This window comes from Cavia porcellus, unplaced genomic scaffold, assembly GCF_034190915.1.
Source record: "Cavia porcellus strain 051 isolate PalLab524CR breed Dunkin Hartley unplaced genomic scaffold, mCavPor4.1 scaffold_17, whole genome shotgun sequence".
Classification (NCBI taxonomy): domain Eukaryota; kingdom Metazoa; phylum Chordata; class Mammalia; order Rodentia; family Caviidae; genus Cavia; species Cavia porcellus.
Genome location: NW_026947500.1, coordinates 28,769,286 through 28,789,676, shown reverse-complemented (window position 1 = coordinate 28,789,676; position 20,391 = coordinate 28,769,286). Strand labels below are relative to the sequence as shown.

Genomic DNA, 20,391 nt, shown 5'->3' with positions numbered 1-20,391 from the left:
CAGCCAATGTTTTAAGTGGCATCCTGGGTTTCTTGGGTTTTTGGAGATTTGTTGGGGTTCTGAAGTATGCAGAACTTGAGGTAGAAATACAGGTGGTAGCAGGGGTCTGTGTTGGGAGCCACTGTTTGTTTCCATCTGTGTTTTGGGAGAGCTGCAGAGAAGGGCAAGCGCTAAGCCTGTGAGAATCAGTGGACTCATCAGAGAATCGTGGCATCTTGCAGTCTGGACCCAGAAGCTCAGAGTCTGCTCACTAGCAAGAACCAGCCCCCTCCAAGCTGAATCAGCAGGCAATGCTTAGAGAAAGTCCCTCTCTATGAAAGTCCAGCTGCCCACCAGGGAGATCACGTGAAGCAGGAATGCCCACTTTGTGGCCTGGGGTAACCAGGAAGTTGTCTCAGCTGAGTGAATGATAGTGACATTTGCTTTGCAGTATAGCTGCCTCTTTAGGGACCAGAGCCTCAGTCTTGTTCCCCAGGAAAGAACCTGGTGGGTTCTAGGAGCTGCAGATTTTCATAGCCGTTCCAGTCCCAGTGACCCACAACAGCAAAGGAACGTCCTGTAGCTCTCAGCAAAGTGTAATCTGTTCCTGCTGCTATAATAGAAAACTTAAGGTATTTCACAAAGCACAGACATCTGCTGCTTGTGCTTCTGGAGTGTGGGGTGTGCATGGTTAGGGTATGGCAGATTTGATGTCTGGGAAGGCTCTCATGGCTCATGGAAGGCATTGTCCTCAGGTGGTGGAAGGGGCTGGGCACTCTCTAGAGTCTCTTTTATATGGGCACAAATCCCATCTGTTGGGGCTCCACCTTCATGATCTATTTATCTCCCCAAACCCCACCTCCATTGGGAATTTGGTTCAACATGTGAATTTTAGAGGGACACAAACATCAAGCCATGGCCCAAAGGTGGTCAGCAGTGAGGGATTTCTGGAACCTTCATGTAGGATGGTCCCAGAGCCTCGGCCTGGTGCTCCTGAGCCACTGCTGCTAAGGAACCGTTGGGGCACAGTGGCCCAGTGTGAATGCAGCCAGTGTACCAGGAGGGAAAACTTGCCCTTGGCCTGTGGAAACAATTCTTACAAACACCTTTCTGTTCCATTACTTTCCGCTCTAGACCAACCTGAAGAAGTTCATGGATCATACTCAGCATCGGTCTGTGGAAAAGCTGGTTAAGCTGCTGGACCGAGGCCTGGACCCCAATTTCCATGACCTGGAGACTGGAGGTGGGTCCTTGTCAGAGAGATCTTTAGTGGCCCCCAGTGCTTGTCAAGATTGATGCCAAGGCTGATTCACATAAACACTAAGAAACCGACACCATCCATGCTTTGTCCTGGACCCCGAAGTGTCCTTCCTCCTGTGACTCCCTGCCTGTGCAGCTCACCACTCCACCCTGCCTCGGATGTGGGCCTGGCATGCAGTTGGAGCACAGTGATTGGTGATGAGCAAGTGCACAAATGTGTGCCCATCTCCGGTGGGCTCCTGGCAGAGCCCCACTGTGGTAGGGATGGGTTGATTAGCACACCTGTCTTCTCCCTCCTCTGTGGACCTAAGGTCCTTAGACACTAAGCCATGGAGTACTCCATGGAGAATTTGTTCCTGCCCTGGTAGTTTCACTATGGTGACGTTTTCCAGCCTCAGCAGTTTGGTCCGGGTATGGATTGTTCTTTGGACATTGTGGGGTGCTTAGTAGCATCTCTGGCCGTGGCCCACTGGATACCAGCACATGAGGAACAGAGTATCTGTGGCGCATGCTGGTCATCTGTGGGAGGGCCAGCTAACCCATCGGCCCCTGCTAGGTGCTGGGTGTATCCCTGTCTTTGAATTGCTTGGGGATATGATGGCCTCTTTGTTCCTGGGTCTCTTGGGTTAAATGTGAGCAGCATCAGAGCAGGGACAAGCAGCTTTCTGGTGGCAACTGTGATACCCAAGGAGACAGAACCGTATGTGAATATCCTGGGGAGAAGACCAGAACGGAGGGCCTGAGCCTGGGCAGGCCCCAACCCAGGGTGGACATCAGGATGAGAGAGCTGGGGGTGTCTGTGCAGGGAGTGGCCTGAGGCATTTGGCTCTCACTCTGTCCCAGCCATGTGTCTCCTGTCACAGTAATGAGGAGGCTTCTCTCTTCATCAGCCTTAGGCGTTGGTCCTCGCTTCAAGGGCAGGGCCCATCCCATCCCTGCTCACTTAGGCTGTATAAGTAAGCGTGAGCGTGAACTTGAGCCTTCAGGCACATCTGCAGGCGACCTTCAGCGAGGCTTGGTTCCTGTTGTCAAGAGCTCCCGACCTCAATTCTCTCCTGGGGATAAGCCATGGGCTTTAACTCGCACTGACCAGAGTGAGCTGCTCCTATCTGTCTTACCTGTTTCCGGATGACTCCTCAGAACCTGGGCAGTGTGGGCTACCTCTGTCCCCTGCCTGGTCAGCAGCATAGGAGGTCAGGGGACCACTCCAGGATCCCCTGTCCTTCCCTGCATGACCTCCTCTAACCAGCTCCATCCCAGCACGAGCCCGGCCACCCCTCACTCCCCTCCCAGTGTTGGTATTGCTGGGTTTTAAGAGTTTAGGAGTGATGGATATTCCAGAGCAGACCCTAGTGTTGCTTCTAAACACACAGTGACACAGATCTGAACCTTTGAAACAGACACAGATGGGGCTACCTCTTGTATGCCTGGCTGGAGGTAAAGCTGCAGTCATGGTAATTATGGGTCTAGTCCATAGGGAGCTTAAGCCCTGGGTTGCTTAAGCTGTGAGTGGGTACGGAGCAGTGTAATTAAGGGGCAGGTCCTTCTCAGCTCCCCCATGCATGGAACAGTCACACCTTGGACTGTGAACAGCAGAGGCAGCTGTGATCACCTGTGTTCTCCAGCAAATACACAGTCGCCCTCCACAGCCCTGGTTTCGAGTCTTGGGATTCAACTGCCTAGGAATTGAAAATATCTAGCAAAAGAGATGATGTCTGTCCTGAACATATAAGAGAGATAGTCACACAGCTGTTTGCAGCATATTCACCTTGTATCAGGTATTACAAGTAAACATCTGAGAGGAGGTGTGTAGTTTCTGTGCAAATAGCCTTCTGTCTCATATGAGGGATATGAGCAGCTGTGGATTTTGGTGCCTTTGGGTCCTGGATACCCAAGGGTAGCTCTATTCCTGTGACTATAGTCTGGGTCAGTTGATGGTGACCAGGCCAGGGAAGAAACAGAGCCACCTTTTTGGTGGCACCTTTGCTAAGTGGCTCCTGGCAGAGAGTATAATGAACGACAAGTATCCCAGAGGCTCCAGCAAAGGCCACCATCAGCAGGACCAGGGACCGAGACAGGGGCCCATCAGGACAGAGGCTGCAGAACAAAAGACCCACAATGGGAGGTAGAGTTGCCTTTTTTCTGTGACACTTTTCTCTCCCTCCCCGGGGAAGTTAAGAGTGATCCAACAGAGTGGTTTAGGGGCTTGTTTTGTTTTGGTTTTAGTTTTGATAGAAATCATTATTTCCAGCTTAAAGCTAAAAACACTTAACTGTATCAGCCCTCGCACTGCGACTGCCAACTGGTTATTTCTCTAAATCGATTTTCTCCTTGTGGTATTTAATATTCCTCAGCCAAATAGAGCTTTTCACCCCCCTCCACCATCACTCACTACTTGTTCTTTGAAGTTAGTAGACTTTATTTCTTCGAAGAGTTCTGTGCAGAAAATTGGACACAAAGCTTAGTGTTCCCGCATGAACTAATGCTTCCTCCTTTTGCTTTCTTCATTGTTGATGTCTTGTCTTTAACATCGTACATTTGTTATCACTGATGAGCCAACATGACATATTATGATGAACTAAAGTGCATAGGTTAGGGCTTGCTCTTGGAGTTACACATTCCTTGGCTTTGTACAACTCTATAATTCCTGTGTCCACCACCATGGTTCCCCTGCTCTAAACATCCTCTGTGCCCCAGCTACTCATCCCTTCTTCTGCCAGTCCCTGGCAACCACTGATGTCACTGCGATCCCCATAGCTTTGCCTCTTCCAGAAGTCAGAGTTGGAATCACACAGTGTGAAGCCTCTTTAGACTGGCTCCTTCCGCTTAGTGATATGCAGTGAGTTTTCCTCCATGCCTTCTCATGACTCAGTCATTCAGTTTCCTAGCACTGAATTGCACCCCAGGATGTGGGTGCCCTGCCGTTTGTTTATCTTAAGATAGTTGCATTGCTTCATGTTCTGATGATTACAAATAAAACTGCTGTAGACATTGGTAAGCAGATTTCTTTTACAGGGATGTAATTAACAGAGATGAACCATAGTGGAGCTTTTAAGACAAGATTAAATATTTGGAGCCTGATGAAAGGGAAGAGTTAAGATAGAAAGTTCTGGAAGTATGTTCAGGTACAACTCTGGGCATCCCCCAACCCCACTGCAGGACTGTCAACATCTTAGGGATTTCCACTCCTTTCCCTGAAGCCAGAGAGAAGCTGATGCTTCCGATTGTGTGGTGGGGAAATGGGACCACAGGTGGTGAGTGAACACAGGATGTAAGAGAAAGGTGACTGTCTTGGAAACACACAGAGATTATGGGCAATTTCAGGATTGCGTGCACTGTACCCGGGCTCCACATGGTGAGACACAGGAAGAACACATGGCTGGCACTGGCTTAGCTAAGAGTGCACAGCCAGGTGGTGTCAGAAAACTCCACCTGTAATTTTCCTTGGGCAGAATGGGATATCAGGAACCTCAGTGTCCTCTCAAAGCGCGCACACACACACACACACACACACGCACGCACATGCACATGGCCCTGTGGTAGAAGGGGACACTACTGCTGGAGAGTCAGGGTTGCAGTGGTGTGGAACCATGATCCTGAGCCCCAAGAAGCCAACTCAGCACCTAGGCCCAGAGAACCCAGGGAGACCCAATTTCAACCCCATCTTTTCCACAGCTGGCTCCAGGTTCAGGGACTCCTCTGAGCTCCTGGCTCCTCAGCTCATGAATCAGATAATTCCCTGTAAGTCTGAGACACAGGAGCATTGGATGGCTTAAAGAGTATCACATGGGTCATTCAGGGTTTCCAGAATGTCCCTGTCATCCTCAGCTGCAGGAACTCAGCAGATGCTGTTCTCTGCTAGTTTGGGATGCAGAGGGAAAGAGGTGGAGGTCACTTTGGTGAGTTCCCTCCAGGGCATCTGCAAGCTCTCTGGTGTCTCAGGCTTCCCATACCTCCTGGAGCTGCTTACTCCTAGGGAAGCAAGTACTGTTGTCCATGCAGAGATGATAAAGTGACGTAACACTTACAGCTGTGTAAAGTACAGACGACCCTGCCACCATGATGTGCCTGGAGCTGTACAAGCCTCTCCTCCATAGTCCCCCTACATCTGGTGAAACAGGTCCCTTGGGGGTGAGACCTGAAGCTCTAGTGTGAGGTGGCTCCTCTGTGGTTTGAATGATGGTTCTCCCAGAGCCCAGCTTTGCAATCCACCCCTAGGTGGTAGTGTTAGGAGAGGGCCCTCCAGGAAGGGACAGGGCAGAGTCTATATGAATGCAATCAGAGCCCTTGGGCAAGAGACCTCAGAGAGCTCCCTGCCTATCCCACCATGTGTATGCAGCAAGAGGTTACTGTCTCTGATCCGGGAAGCCAGGAGCCTCACCAGAGATGGGCTGCGCTGGCATAGTAAGCTTGGAATCCAGGCTCCAGACATGCAGGCTATGTATACCTGCTGCTTGGGAGCCTCTCAGCCTCTAGATCTGGTTACAGCAGCACAATCTGAGCCAGTTACCAAGTTACCAGCAATGGAGGTGTTGTAGTCAGGAGTTGTACAGAGAACAATTAGAATCAGGACATGGAGTTTATAATATTTTTATAATGGTCACCGGAAGTTAACACAGGAAAATGCAGGAAATCTGTCCACAACACCAAAAACATAAAATATTAGGTCAAGGGCCTAAATCCCACAGCAGTGTCCCACATGAGTCCAGATGAAAACCCAGAGTTCATAACAATGCCTCCCACGAGTCCACCTGGAGGTCCAGAGCCCACAAGAAGGACTCATGCCAGTCTGTTTTACGGATCCGTGCTGGGAAGGCCCAGAGGTCAGCAGTGGAAGCCAGAAAGTCTATGCCAGTGGGGTGAAGGAGCTGTGCTGGTGGAATGAGGGTTCTACGCTGGAGCCAAGAAGTCACACTCATAACAAACACCAGGGCTGTCCTGAAAGGCACCACAGCCATCCTCAGTGACACGGAGGCCGCAAGCTCCTCCGACAACAAGCACAGTTGGGTACATGCCAGGAAGCCAGTGTGACGAGTTCATCCTGGAGATTAAGCGGCACACATCTTCCCCTCCAGAGCCAGGAAGCAATGCTCGATGTGAGGACCAGAGCTTCTCCAGGAGAACCAATGACTCAGACAGCAAACACGTAGGAGAACCCACAATGCCTCAACGCAATAAGCATTAATGTCTTCCTTCTCCTCCTCCACCTGTCTATTTATGCTGGCAACTTTCCTCATGTGGAGTATCTACACTCAGTGTCATGCTGATATAATCCAGCTGGCGATAAATTGACCACCAGTTCTTAATCCATAACAGGAAGAGACCTATCCTGGGCTCTGCGGACTCTAGGTGTGAGTTTTCAGCCTGGATCTGCGTTCTGCCTGCCATGCTGGCTGAATGTGGCCCTGACCCTGAACAGGGTGGCAGGGATGTCTCTGGTCCAGGATCAGCTGCATCTGGACTACCAGGCAGGGCCAGTGGGTGGGAAGAGTGCACTCACTCACCCTTTCCTTCAAGGCAGGCGCTTTCCCCTGCTGGGCTCCAACAGCCCTCGCATGTCCCCATCCTGTACTGTGGGGCTCCACGCTGTGTTTCGTGATTTTCTACCCACTGAGTAGCAGAATCTGGCTGCAAAGCAGACCTCATTTCCTGGGGACAGAGTCAGAAGCAGCTTCCTTCTTAAAATGAAGAAATGACACATCACCCAGACCTGTCTGGTGTCCCTGACTCAGGGCCATACTCAGGCCACAGGCAGGGGAAGGAGCCTTTCTGGATGGAATGGCATTTGAGAGATAATTAAATCACAGCAGAATGACCTGTCAATTAAAACCAAACAGCCTGTGCTATCACAAGCAGCTGTCTGAGCTACCTGTTGAGAATGTAAATTTCATTAAGTAGCCATGATGAAAATAGAATAGAAAAATAAAAGAGTTCTCTCACTGGGGACCCAGGCTGCTTTGGTTGGAACCTAGGGAATCAGACCAAAGCCTGGCGAGAAGAAAGAAGTGACAATTTGAATGGAATATTACCTAGCAATTTTATTTTACCGCATGGCTTCCAAACTTGAGAAGCCCATGTGCAACAAAGGAAGACTTGGCCATAATTTCAGAAGGGCCTTTTGGTGCTTTAATCATCTTGATGAAAAGTAGAGGTTAGAATATTCCTTTATTAGGCTACATAGTGCAGGACCCTGTGATGTGTGCGGAGTCATTTGTAAGATCCGGATACTAAATGACTTTGCCAGGCAGTGATGCGTCTGTTGCCTGTCAGGCTGGGGCTGCTTCCGAGTTAAGCTGTTCATCATCTGTGCTGGAGGAGCTGCTTCTGCCCACACGTCGCTGTGGTGGGCTCCTGGGGGCCTCTCCTGGGCTCCCGCATGGCCCAATTAGAAGGCTTCATGGACCTTCTCTTTCCAAGTACGCTGAGTGCCTCCTTGGTTTGGGAGCAGAAGGGGCTTGTTTGATGCATGTGGTGATGGATGGTATCTGGCAGTATCCCTACAGCCCCTTAATGGATCACTGCCTGTAATTCCCCAGGAAGAATAATGCTGAGGGGCAGCTCCAGGGAGTGGGGTCCTGAGACCTCATAAACATCAGCCTGCAGAAGGTGACAGGTGCACAGGTAACCCAGCACAGATGAAGGCAGGCTGAGGGCTGCAGGCAGATAACCCCCTTTGTCATGATGGATGTGCGGATGTATTTGGTTTGTAGGGTACCAACTGGCTCCTAATAAGCAGAGACGGGTTTTAAGTGAGAGCTCACATACAGAATCCATTAGGTCAAGATTGCTCTTATTTATACCTGGCTGTGTTCTGCAGGGAGCAGGTGTCTCATAGAGGGTGTGTGTGTGTATGATAAAGCAAGACACAATACAGATGAGGCTGTAGATGGGGCTGCAGGAAACAGGGTGGTAGCAGGAGTTGAGCCCGGGGCCAAGCCCCCAGGAGTGGGTGTTAGGCTTGGACGCAGAGCCAGTTCAGGTTTGTAGAAAATCAAGCCAAAGGAGTAGAGAGTTCCCATGTGCCCTACCTCTGTTTCCCCTCTTATTAGCACCTGGCCATGGTGCGGTGCCTCTGTTACAATAGCTGAGGCCCTGGCTCACACACAGTTTACTCTTGGTGGTATAGGTCCACTCTGTGGGCTTGGACAGAAGCCTCATGTCCTGTACCCACTGTAAGCGTCATGCAGGATATTATCACCACTCCAAATATCCTTTGATCCCTACCTGTGCATCCCTCTGTTCCCCAGCCTCTGGCAACCACTGTTCTTACTCTCTCTGAGGTTCATCTTTTCTAGAACAGGGTAGAATTGGAACCACACTGATAAAGCCTTTCGCATTGGCTTCTCTCAGTAATGTGCATTCATGGTCCCTCCGTATTTTTTCATGGCCTGATAGCTCATTTTCAGGACCCAGCAATCCATTACCTGCATGTATTACAGTTTGTTCATCCACAGCAGGACAGTGGGAACTGTGCAAGTTCAGAGAAATTGTGGATAAAGCTGCCCTAAACCTGAACACCCAGGCTCCTGTGCAGATATAGTTTTTGACTCATTTGGGGAAACCCGATTGCTGGTGTGCGGTGTGCGTGGTTGAGAGTGTGTGCTTTGTTACCCTGGCGCTCTGTATACTTCTGTAATGCAAATGCCAGTCACCTTGCTCAGCATGCAGGTGGGGACATAAAAGGATTAGTAGAAAGATGCACCATAGCAAATACTGACGCCCCCATCAGAGTCAGCTACGGACTGCTAGGGTCATCTGCATAATGCCCCTCCTGACCCTCGTCCCCTCACAGGAGGACCTCACCCTTCTGATTATGCTCCCCACCAGCCTGACTGTACGGACTGCTGGGCTCCATGAGTGGGTGGGTGGCATTTGTACCCTGCAGGTCCATTTTTTTTTCAGCTCAATTTTCAGCCTTTGAACATGGCTTAGTGAGCTCAGCCTTCCCAGTTGCCCTGAGCACTGTTGCTAATGTGTGTGTTTGGAACCCTCAGAGACTCCTCTGACCCTGGCCGCCCAGCTGGATGATTCCATGGAGGTCATCAAAGCCCTCCGAAATGGTGGGGCTCACCTGGACTTCCGTGCCAAGGATGGGATGACTGCCCTGCACAAAGCCGCCCGAGCCAGGAACCAGATTGCCCTGAAGGTATGTCTAAGCGGGTCCTGTGTCAGACATGCTGTCCTTCTCAGTCCCCTGCAGCTGTCCCCACTGGAACTTGGAGGGTTTTTCTACTCTCTGTCCTTGGTATTGCTGCTTTGAGAATTTACTGTCTACAAAGCCATCTTCTCCTTCTGCTTTAATAAAGGGTTCACGTTGTGAGCCCTCTAAGGCTGGTGCCAAAACCAAACTGTGCCTCCTGGAGGAGGCTGTCTGCCCAGCAGAGGGCGCCACATCCACCTTGCCACCCAGCAAGGCTGTGTGTACCCCATAGCATCATGCTCCCTTGGTGGTCGCCTGTTCCTCTACCTGCCCCAGCCATGTTTAACAAGCACCCATGGAAAATAGGGGCTCCCAGGCCCATTCTTCATTGGCGCCCTGGTGAGGGAGGATGGGGTCTCTGCAGCAGGCTTACCCAACGTGGGGCTTCTCCCCAAGTCTCAGCTGTCTCAGCCTCAGCTGTGCCCTTCCACTGGCTGCTGCAGAAATCACGTGCGTTCCCAATGCTGCTGCGTAGGTTTTCACTCTCAGAGCACAATGCTGTCCCCTGTGCGTCCCGTTAAAGGGTACAACCTCCCTCTCCTGCAAACACCGCCTTCCCTGGATTGCTCTCCATCACTGCCCATGAGGATGTGGGGCTGCAGCCCCATGCCTGCCCTTCTCTCTCCCACACAAGCTGGTCCTGCATGGCTGAGCACCCACTGTGTGCTACCTCAGGCCTAGAAACGTCACTGACTACACTTAGGACCTGCTTAATTCTGAGTTTGGGGAAAATCCGTAGGAGCCCAGGGCCACACTGGCCTGCAGAAGAGGGGGCGTGTGTTGCTGTGATTGTTGTTCCTTGTGCAAAAGCCATTATGAAATTAGTGACCCTGACTTTGGAATTTTTTTTCCCCAGACCCTGTTAGAGCTTGGTGCCTCTCCGGATTACAAGGATAGCTACGGTCTCACGCCGCTGTATCACACAGCCATTGTGGGGGGCGACCCCTACTGCTGCGAGCTGCTGCTACATGAGCATGCCACTGTGTGCTGCAAGGACGAGAACGGCTGGCATGAGATCCACCAGGTGCGTGTCCCTCTCCCACCTGGGGCCTCCAGGGTGTGTGGCAACCTCAGGTCGGTTCCCGCCTTCAGTCATTTTCTTCAACTGCCTGGAGTTCCTAAAACATTTGGATCAGTGGTCAGCGTTCACACAGAGACTTGAAACAAATATTCCTGTTTCTGTAGTGAGATTAGAGGAATACACAGGCCTGCTGCCTTTCCACATGGTCCAGTCCCCTGCATAAGGGCATAGGTGCCCCCTTACACTGAGCCATGGCTGCTGCAGACCCTGCTGCAGGTGGCCTCAGGCACCTCTGTACCGATGGCCAGGGTGCAGGGCCAGCGTTAGGTGCATAAGTCACCGTATGGGCTTCAGGGTGTCAGCTGTGGTCTGCAAGGGCAGAAGCCTCTTGGTGGCACAGAAGGAGTATTCGATGGCCAGGAGCGGGTGTGGGCAGGACCAAGCTTGCAGCCCCACGGGACTGTGTCCTGAGGGTGGAACTAAGGAGGAGGGAGTCAGCCCAGCAGGCCTCCTGCCACCATGCTAAAGATGGAGGCCCCACCGGAAAGCACAGTCAGTGCAGGCACCTCGGGTCCCAGCCTGGGGGGTCACAGCTTCTGCTCAGAGTGGAGAAGGACCCTGGAGGGCAGAGAGTGATGCCCAGGAGATCAAGGGCAAGGGGCTGAGACAGAGGAGGCTGGGGGAGAGGGCTTTGGATGGTGTTCATGTTCAGCCTCGAAGTAGTGCCTGTCCCTGTCCGTGGGCTGCCTGTGGTTTCTCAGTGCCACCAGCCCCTCACATACCTGCCCTGTCCTGGAGGCAGGGTCGGGCACTGTGGCCAAGACTGAAGGCTGGGTGAGGTAGCAGAGTGCATAGCAGGGGCCTCACAGGCCCTGCCCACACCTGGCCTTTCTGTGGGGTCAGTTGTGGACCCAGGTGTTCCATACCTTGAAGAAGGCCCTGCCCCTCTGGTATGAGCAGGGATACTCTAAGTGCACACTGAGCTGGGGACCATAGAGCAAAGTGTATAATGAGTGTCCTTTGGGCAAGACATCTATTACCATTCTTGTGCTTTTCTTTGTAAGAAAAAAAAAAAGCGTTTTCCCCTGTGATGCATAATTTTGTCATCTCAGTAGGTATAGATACTTGACTCAGTAGTATTCTAAATATGGCTGTGAAGGAGTTCCCCAGAATGGGGGTACCATTACATCAGCCACCTTCAGGGGAGGCAGATGAACCGCTATTGAGAGGTGGGGCTTGCCTAATCAGTTGAAGGTCAGAAGAGCCAGTCTGAGGTCCCCTGAGTAGTAAGCAGTTGTGCTAGCAGATGCCTTCAGACTTGAGCTGTAGCAGTGACTCCTGCCTGGGGCTTCAGCCACCCTGCAGATTCCAGACTTGCAGTCTCTGTGGTTGAATGAACCAATTATTTTAACTATTTTGTGGTTGAAATTTAAATTTTCAATTCTTTTAAATTCTCTCTCTGCACCCTCCTATGTGTATTTCAAGGTCATCCTCTCCATCCTCTGGGGACCAGCTTTAGGATCCCCATTGATACCCAAATCCTCAGAATGGTATAGTGTTTGCACAGAACCTACCCATCCTGTCCTTTACTTGGCTTCCTCTTTGAATAATGCCTAACACAGTGTTGGCACTGGGTAAATAGCTGTGAGACTGTGTTGTTTACAAATAATGGCAAAGAAAAAAAAGTCTGTGTATCTGTAAGTCAATCTACACGCATCTTTCAGCCCAGGTGTTTTCCATGCATGGTTGAGTGAATCCATGATGGAGAAAACACAAACACAGAGGGATGCATGTACACACACACTTGCACACATGTGCTCACACAGACACATACCCCTGCTGGTTCTGTTTCCCAAGAATCCTGCCACACACAGCCCAAGTGGAGGAGTGTGGGCCCTGGACTTGGAGTGTTTATTGGGTCCACGCTGTGCCCTCTGATCTGTCCCTCCCCAGTCCTTCCCTTTCTGTCTCTGTCCTGTCCTTTCTGTGGGAGCTCCCCACTGTCCCTGGCCCTCTACCTGTGTTCCCTCTCTTTCCTTCCGGCCTGGGGGCTGCCCCTCCGGTCTGTGCTTAGGCCTGGCCTTTCTGAGCCATCTGCAGCATTGGTGAAGATGATGGCCACCTCCCACATGGGTGTCCCCCCCACCCCGCCCCTGCCTCTGGGGAGAGGGATCCATGGCCCTCCTCTGACCTGCAGCAGCTGTAGGTCTCTCAGCCACACTGCAGTGCTCCTCCCACCTGGTACCCGTGCAGCTGTGGATGTCACCGGCTGAATGCATGCTCGGCACCTGGGAAATCCTTGTGCACCTGTGAGCACAAATGCCCTGATGCAGTGCCTCCTGTTCCCCTGGGGGAAAACAAATGTCTGGGAAGAAGAGACACGTACGGTGCACACATGCCCACAGTACTCATGTATCTGCATGTCTGTGAACATGTGTTGGGGCCAGGTGTGTGCATTCCATGTTTACCTGCAGTGGTGCTTCTGGACTCATGTAGTGACCAGCAGATATCAGTGCACTGAGCCAGGAAGGGGTGATGTGCGTGTTCCGCTCATAGCTACACTTGGGCATCATCTCCAGAGCGGTGTCATAACTGCAGAAAGAAGGAATCTTGACCATCTTGGTGTGAGGAGCCCCAAGGCCTTTCCAAGCTCTGAAGCCCTAAGGCTGAGATGCCCTGCTTGGAGGGAGGCAGTGCTGGGGTATCAGTGCAACAGTTAGTTCTTTCTTTCTTTCTTTTTCTTTCTGTCTTTCTGTCTTTGGTTCTTTCTTTGTATTACTAGGCTTTGGACCCATGGCCTTCACACAGAGCTACACACTTAGCCCGTTATTTATACTTTTGAATTTTGAGATAGAGTCTCTTCTGGTTACTAGTTGTATTGGCTGGGCTTGAACTTGGAATCCTCCTGCCTCAGCCATCCTGAGTTCTGGGGCTATAGGAGTGTGCGGCCATGCCTGGGTCAGTGACATCGTCTCCTTGCCATCCTGCCAGGAACCCCAAGGGTGTGAGTGCAGGTTCGTAAAGATGATGTTAAGGGAGGCTGGGAGGCAAGGCAGGGGGTGTCTGCCTCTGGGCTATGCCATGCACCATGCAGGGCCTGTGTCCTCTGAATGTTCAGGCCATGGTCCAGCACAGAGACAGCCCCGGAAGATGTCTGTGGTCCTCAGCTCTCCTTTGGGCAGAGGCAGCACGATGGTCACGTTTTGGAAGAATTCCTTGGGGAAACCACATTCCTATATGCTGGGCACCCACTCCTAAGCCTGAATCTTAAGATTCAAGTTTTCTCACTGTTCAGATGTCCGTTTGTGGTGAGAACAGTGCTCACCATTGCAGACGGCTTGTGTCTCACAGGTCCCCAGAGGAGAGGGCACTGTGCCTGAGGGCCCAGGGGGCAGAGGGAATACAGAAGGGAGTCAGGTGGGCAGGAGGTGCTTTCCTGGTGATTTTCTGGGAAGGGAGGGGCTGAGACAGGAGCAGCCTAGGATCCACCGGCTTGAATGGCTTCAGGGCTCTGGTTGCCTGGCTCCTGCCTTGAGGTGTTGAGGGCAGGGTGGTACCAGAGTGTGGGAGCTGATCGTGGGGGTACAGGCCCTGCCCCAAGCATTTCCCTATGAAAGGCCAGCCTTGTCTAGGAATCTGGTGGCCCTGAGGTGGAGGTGTGGGTGAGGGTAGTTCCTCCAGGGCTAAAGCACCAAGAACTCAGAAAAAAAAGAAAGGATCGTGATTCCAGGCCCATCCTCTCCCAGGCCTGAGCATCTCTCCCTGTCACCATCCTCGAGACTCCTGGCCCCTCCCAGAGTTGGCCTCCTGCCCTCTTCCTCAGCCAAGCTGGCCTCTCTTCAGCAGCAGTGATACCACACTCACAGGCCTGGTCGCCTTCAGTTACAGCATGTGATGGCTCTTCTGTAGGTGGTGGGGACCCTGGTGTCAAAATGGACCTCGCTCTTGGCTATGATTTCTGGTCCCCCAAGTGCAGAGTTCATCTCTGAGGTCGTAGGCTTAGATCCAGAGCATTTCTGAGTTTGTGTCTGCCCTCATCCAGCCCCTTAGCCCAGGGCATCTGATAGCCTTCAGACTTGAGGCACTAGCCAGGGTCCTTGTGTCCTACATCCCTTCGAGCTCAGCTCAGCTGAGGTGCCAGTGTGGGCTGCCCTCTGGTGTTTGGTTTCTATTCATCACTGGGAAAGTGATTTCCCCCTGCTGTTTTTTTAAACCACCAGGAACCTCTATGATATGTGCTTCTCTTGAGATTGTAGCCCTATAGGATTAGGACCCACTCGGATGACCTCATTTACCTTAAACATTTTTCCCCCTAGTACCAGGATTCAATGCAAAGCTGACACAAAACTACATCCCCAACTGACGTTTTATTTTGATACCGATGTTTTATTTTGATACAGGATCTTGCTAATTTGCACAGCCTGGTCTCAGACTTGTCATCCTCCTATCTCAGCCTCCTTGACTAGCTGACATTACAGGCATGTGCCCCCATTCCATGTCCTTAATCACTTGTTAAAAAGTCCTGTCTCCAGGAACTGCAGTCACATACTGAGGCTAGGACTTCAGCATAAATGTCGAGGGGACACTGTTTAGTGCATACTATTGGTAAGGACGGAACTACCACTGTCTGGTTTGTGCCACAGCCCATGTGCTGGCGTGGCTTCCCCACTCTGGGGACCTCAGTGTCCACCTGCTATGGGGCTGGCAAGAAGTGTGGGGCTATGGAATGGCTGGTGGCTCCGGCCAACCTAAACATGTTTGTAGGGGTGAGGACAAGAGTTTTCTGTGCCAACAGCACCCGTTTCCTTACCCATCAAGACTGAGGTTTGAAATTTGTGTCCTGTTGGGTCACGATATCTGCAGGTTGTAAATGAAGCCTGCATTGCAGGAGCCATGCCTGTGTGTTTGGATTCAGTTCTATGCTGGGGCATAGAGCAAGGTGGAAGCAGGTGAGCTCTGGTGCACACATGTTTGTTGTCCCCTGTGGGGCCCTGCAGTGAACTCTGTGCCACTCTGGTGGCATGTGCTGGACATTGCACACCCCTAGGAGGCGCTGTCCCCCTGCTGTAATTTTAGGTGTGGTGATTTATCCTACATGCCCAGCAGGTGGCAGTAAAGCGCTTAAAGGAAGGTCTGTCCTGTTCCCTGATTTGCTTCCAGTCTGTGGTTAGCGAGCGGTGAGTGGGTTGCCAGGCTTAGCTGGGGTGAACCCGGAAGCTGCGGGGAGCGTCTCCATACACATGCACAGCCCCCGCCTCCGGATGCTAGGTGGCAAGGGATGCTGGAGCTCCTATCCACCAATTATCCACAGAGCACCCTGGGAAACGGAAGGATGCTGAGGGCGAAGGCAGCGTTCCACCTTACTTGTTGGATGCTGTCTGACCTCTCTGTCTCCACTGACCAGAGACTGCCCTGCTTGCCTCTGAGAGGACACATTTCTTGCTTTAACCCTTCGGTAGCTTCTCATATCTTTGTGTCAAGCAGGTAGCACGTTCTTTTTTGAGTTGTAAATGACTGTGTCCATTTCCAAGCTTTGAGATGATCTGCCATGATAGCACAGAGAACTCCACACCCCCTTCCCTTGGGGGCCACATCTGAGTTTACCAGTTGTCCTTGTGGTGTCCCTTATGGCTAGAGGATCCCCCTGGAGTCCCCTCCGACCCTTACTCTGGGAGAGCACCTTCCCCTGTCCCCAGCCCTCACTTTCCTGTCTTGCTGTTGGCTCCTCCCGTACCCTCCTGCCTGGTCCCTTGTGGTGACTGCAGGGCGGTCACTGTAGACCGTCTTCAGTCTTGGTGTCTGATGTGGCCTTGTGGTGGGATCCAGGGGGTGCGTTGTGGCCAGTGTATTGTGGAGCTGATTGCTGTGTCTTGGCGCTGCTTCCTGTCACATGGTCCCTGATGGCCACTTCCCTGTTACCAGTGATATTCCTACTCATCACTTGATCCAGTGATGCCTGCGAGTTTCCAGAATATTCTTCCCGCTATTTTAACTAATAAGTCTTCACGGTGAGGGCACATCTTTGATGCATGAAGATATCCCAGGCTGCTTTTGTTCTTTTCTTATCTTAGCCCTGAGACCAGCTGCTTCCCCTGGAAACCCTGGGTCCTTTCTCGGGGGGGGGGGATATCCAGAAAGTGAGATGAGGTGGCAGGTGTGCTCTGTGTCACAGGGCTGCTGCTGGCTCCAAACAGTCTCAGGAGCCAGAGTTAGACGTGTAGATATGTCTGTACAGCCGTCCCTGGGTGTCTGCAGGGCATCCCCTCCTGGATCACACGGACACCACAATCCATGGCACTCAAGTCCCTGACACAAATGGCATAGTGTCTGTGTCTAACCTATGTGCATCCTCCTGTGTAGCTTAACCCAGCCCTAGGTTATGGATAACACCCAGGACAACACAGATGCTATGGAAACAGTTGTCACAGTGTATTGTTTAGGGAATATGAATAAGAAATATTACATGTATTCAGTGCATTTTTTAAAAAATATTTTCCATCTGTGGTTGGTTGAATCCACGGACAAGGAACCTCAGGATGCTGATGGCCAGCTGCATGAACTTTGAGTTTTGTTTCTCTCTGTATCAAGAACCCTGGGTCCATTTCCCCCACCCCAAGCCAATGCTGCAGGGTACATTCCCACATTACCCTGAGCTGTTTTTGTCTTCTGTCTTCCACAGAGTGAGCCCAGCCCTCACTTTCCTGTCTTGCTGTTTGCTCCTCCCGTGGCCTCAGCTTGCCCGGGTCCCCTCAGCCCTCTACACCCTCCTGGCTCCTTGTCCTTCAACCTGCAGTCACCCCACTTTAAAAACTGAGGGTTAAAAAGCAACAGAAAAGCAAAGATGGCCCTTTAAAAACAGTTAGTGGTAAAGATCGTTCAGAATATATGAGAGGTGCTCAAAATCATAGAGGTTTAAATTTAATTTATTGCATTGCCATTAATTCTCATCAAAAGCAAGCATGCAAAAAAAAAAAAAACCCAAGAGATGTCCTTGGGGACGTACATTTCAAACTGCCTGCTCAGGTTACTGTCACTACCTTGTCTCTTTGCATTGACTCCACACTGGCCCTCAGCAAAGAGTCGGTGACTTGATCCCACCGATGTAATGTGCAACCTCCTAAGTCCTAATTAACTGGGGGAAGGGGAATGATGAGCCTGGATTAATTGCTCAGTGTGTTTATGGTAACATAGTTCTCTTCTTTATTGACTACAGAGCAATTAAATTAAGCTGTAACAGTGTTGCTCCTAGGAGTCCTTCGGGGAGAGCCGATTAGGCAGATGGTTTCTTCAATTTAGGGAACAAATTTCCAGGGTGGGGAGGGAGTGGGGGATTCAACTCTAGAAAGTTGAGGGATAGTGTGGCCCAGAGGGACCCCAGTATATTACCGGGCTTAGCTGTGTGTCTCTCCCTCATCCTTCCTTCCTCTCCTCTATCCTTCCTTCCTCTCCTCTTTTCCTCTTCCCACTTCTTCCCTTCCATGCTCATGGCCTCAGCAGCCCCAGGTGGGTAATTGTCCTGCAGTTCTGCCAGATGTTCCTGCCTCGGGACTTGAGGCCCTCCGGGTCCCACGGTCCCTGAACTGAGCCTGGGATGATGGACTGACAGCCCCATCTGCAGGACTGAGCTGGGCCTTCCCTGCCCTCACTGATGGTGCAGGCAGCAGCCACCCAGGCTCTGTACAGAGCTGGGCCGTGGGCTGGGCAGGGGCAGCAGCACCAACAGTGGGACCCAGTACCTGTAAATGGCTTTATTTAATTTCACTTGATTTTAAAGCTCATCCGATGAATATTCTCAATATCTTCCCTATTGCCTTTTCTGTTAGCTGTTGAGATGTAGCTCTTTCTGGTAAACCTTGCAAAGGTGATCTTCATCTGTCTCAGTGATCAGAAACACATGGTCAGGCTGGGAACATAGCTCAGTGTCACAGTGCAAGGTCCAGAGTTTGATTCCCAGTCCCCCCTCCCGAAAAAGAAAACCAAGTGGTCACTGATGGTCTGTGCTTATTGGGGGCCAATGCTATCACCACCCACATTGCTGTCCTTGGTATGATCAACCCGCTGATTTCTAGGGCGGGAAGGTTTGGGTCAGGATACATATTTCTCCCTCTGCTGAGCCACCACTCTGAGCATGGGGCAGTTTGTTTTGGACAGAGGTGCCCTGGCTACCTGCTCAGGGATTTCCTACCCCTACAAGCTGGAGTGGGAAGGGGCCATACTGTTTTCTGGGTCCCAATAAGATGCCCATGCATCCGAGGCCTTTGGGGTCCATGCCCCATGTAATTCTCATGCAAACCTGCATGGGGAGTATTGTTTCTATTTACAGCTGAGGTCAGAGCCCTGGTGAATGGAAAGCCAGGTTTGAGTCCAGTCTATTGGACTCCCTGGATGGTTTATCATTCACTCAGGCTCAGAGGAGCAGATCACGTCACGGGGCTGCTGCTACCTACACGAAGGCTGGGTTATATTTGAAGCAATCACAGGGCCATCCTTTGCACACAGAAGGACAGGAGGGGTTCTTCCTCTGGACGCAGCCCAAGATGAGGGCTGTGGGTTTGTCCTCTGCGCTGGAGCTTGGGACACGAGGCAGGCTAAGTGCTCTGGTCTGCATTGTATGGAGCTGGGCACTGGGGTCAGAAGAATGATCTGTGTTTCTCTGGACCCCTGGATTTACAGAGAAGGAAGATTGGGGACCTTTCGTGGAAACCCTGTCTAACCAACCAAGCACATGTCCCTGCACTAGTCATGAGCAGTTGGGCTGGAGCCTCGGGGTGGGGCAGCCAGTGTACCTGGGTCCTGCTGGGTGGGCGTGGTCTGCAGGAGCCTGGTGCCTGCCAGTTTACCTGGGTCCTGCTGGGTGGGCGTGGTCTGCAGGAGCCTGGTGCCTGCATGTGGGTTTAGGCGGTTGCATGTGCACAGCTAGACCAGAGGTGTTCACCCTGCTCAGAGCCCTCTCTGTGTCTCAGGCCTGCAGGTACGGACACGTGCAGCACCTAGAGCACCTCCTCTTCTACGGCGCAGACATGGGCGCCCAGAATGCCTCGGGGAACACGGCCCTGCACATCTGTGCCCTCTACAACCAGGTCAGTGACGTTCGACCCTTTATGCAAAGCATGGGGCACCTGGATGAGGGCCTGGAAGGAGTGTCCCAGGTATCCATCCCTACTGCCTATGTAGGACCCATGGCCTGTGGCACAGAAGAAGATGCAGTGCTCTGGAGAAGCAGGAGGAGGCCTAGGTCACCTTGGGTACTGCGGGGCCAGGCTCAGGTAAGGCCTGCTTGCCTGGGTGCCTGCTGGCCCTGCAGAAAGCGGGGCAGAGCAGGGTGCTCATCCCCTCCCACACCTGAGGTACCAGCTGTGCTTAGTCCCCAAGCCTCACAATGATGCCACCCCCGTGTACTTTAGTTTCAGTTTTGGTGAAATATACCTAACAAAAAATCTCACGTAATCATTTTAGGTGCAAAGCTCAGGGGCATCTCTGGAACCTCCTCCCATCTCTGGAACTTTCTCATTCCTGCAAATTGAAATTCTGTTCCCATTAAGCACTGATTCTATCCCTTCTCCAGACCCGGGCACCTCCATCCTATTCTTGTTGCTGTGGATTTGAGGACTCTGGGAACCTGCTAAGAGTGGAATTCTGTATGTGTGTCTCTGTGCCTGGCTGGCTGTGCTCAGCAGTGTCCTTGAGGTCCCACACGCCATAGTGTGTGTCAGAGTGCCCTGTGTTTAAGGCTGCATACTGATACTCTGTGTAATGGACCCTGTCTGGTTTATCTGTCCACTGTGGTTTAGGTCAAGCTGTCCCCTCAAATCCTGGTGCAATCATAGGCAGGGTTTGAAAGGCAATTGGATGATGGGGGCTCACAGCTGACTTGCCTGCCAGTCAAAGAGAGATAAATGTCAGAAGAGGCGGGCCACTGGGTGGGACCTAG

At 51.8% G+C, this 20,391-nt stretch overlaps 1 protein-coding gene across 4 annotated transcripts in view; it reads left to right on the top strand.

Moving 5' to 3' along the window:
- Shank2 (SH3 and multiple ankyrin repeat domains 2) overlaps nucleotides 1-20,391 on the top strand; it is a 503,818-nt gene that overhangs the window by 101,498 nt on the left and 381,929 nt on the right. For all 4 annotated transcript variants that reach the window (XM_063227696.1, XM_063227697.1, XM_063227700.1 and 1 more), the window contains exons 5-8: nucleotides 1,114-1,222; nucleotides 9,234-9,385; nucleotides 10,296-10,463; nucleotides 19,424-19,540. In XM_063227696.1, the coding sequence (XP_063083766.1) occupies nucleotides 1,114-1,222; nucleotides 9,234-9,385; nucleotides 10,296-10,463; nucleotides 19,424-19,540 (546 nt within the window). The remainder of the gene's footprint in view (nucleotides 1-1,113; nucleotides 1,223-9,233; nucleotides 9,386-10,295; nucleotides 10,464-19,423; nucleotides 19,541-20,391) is intronic.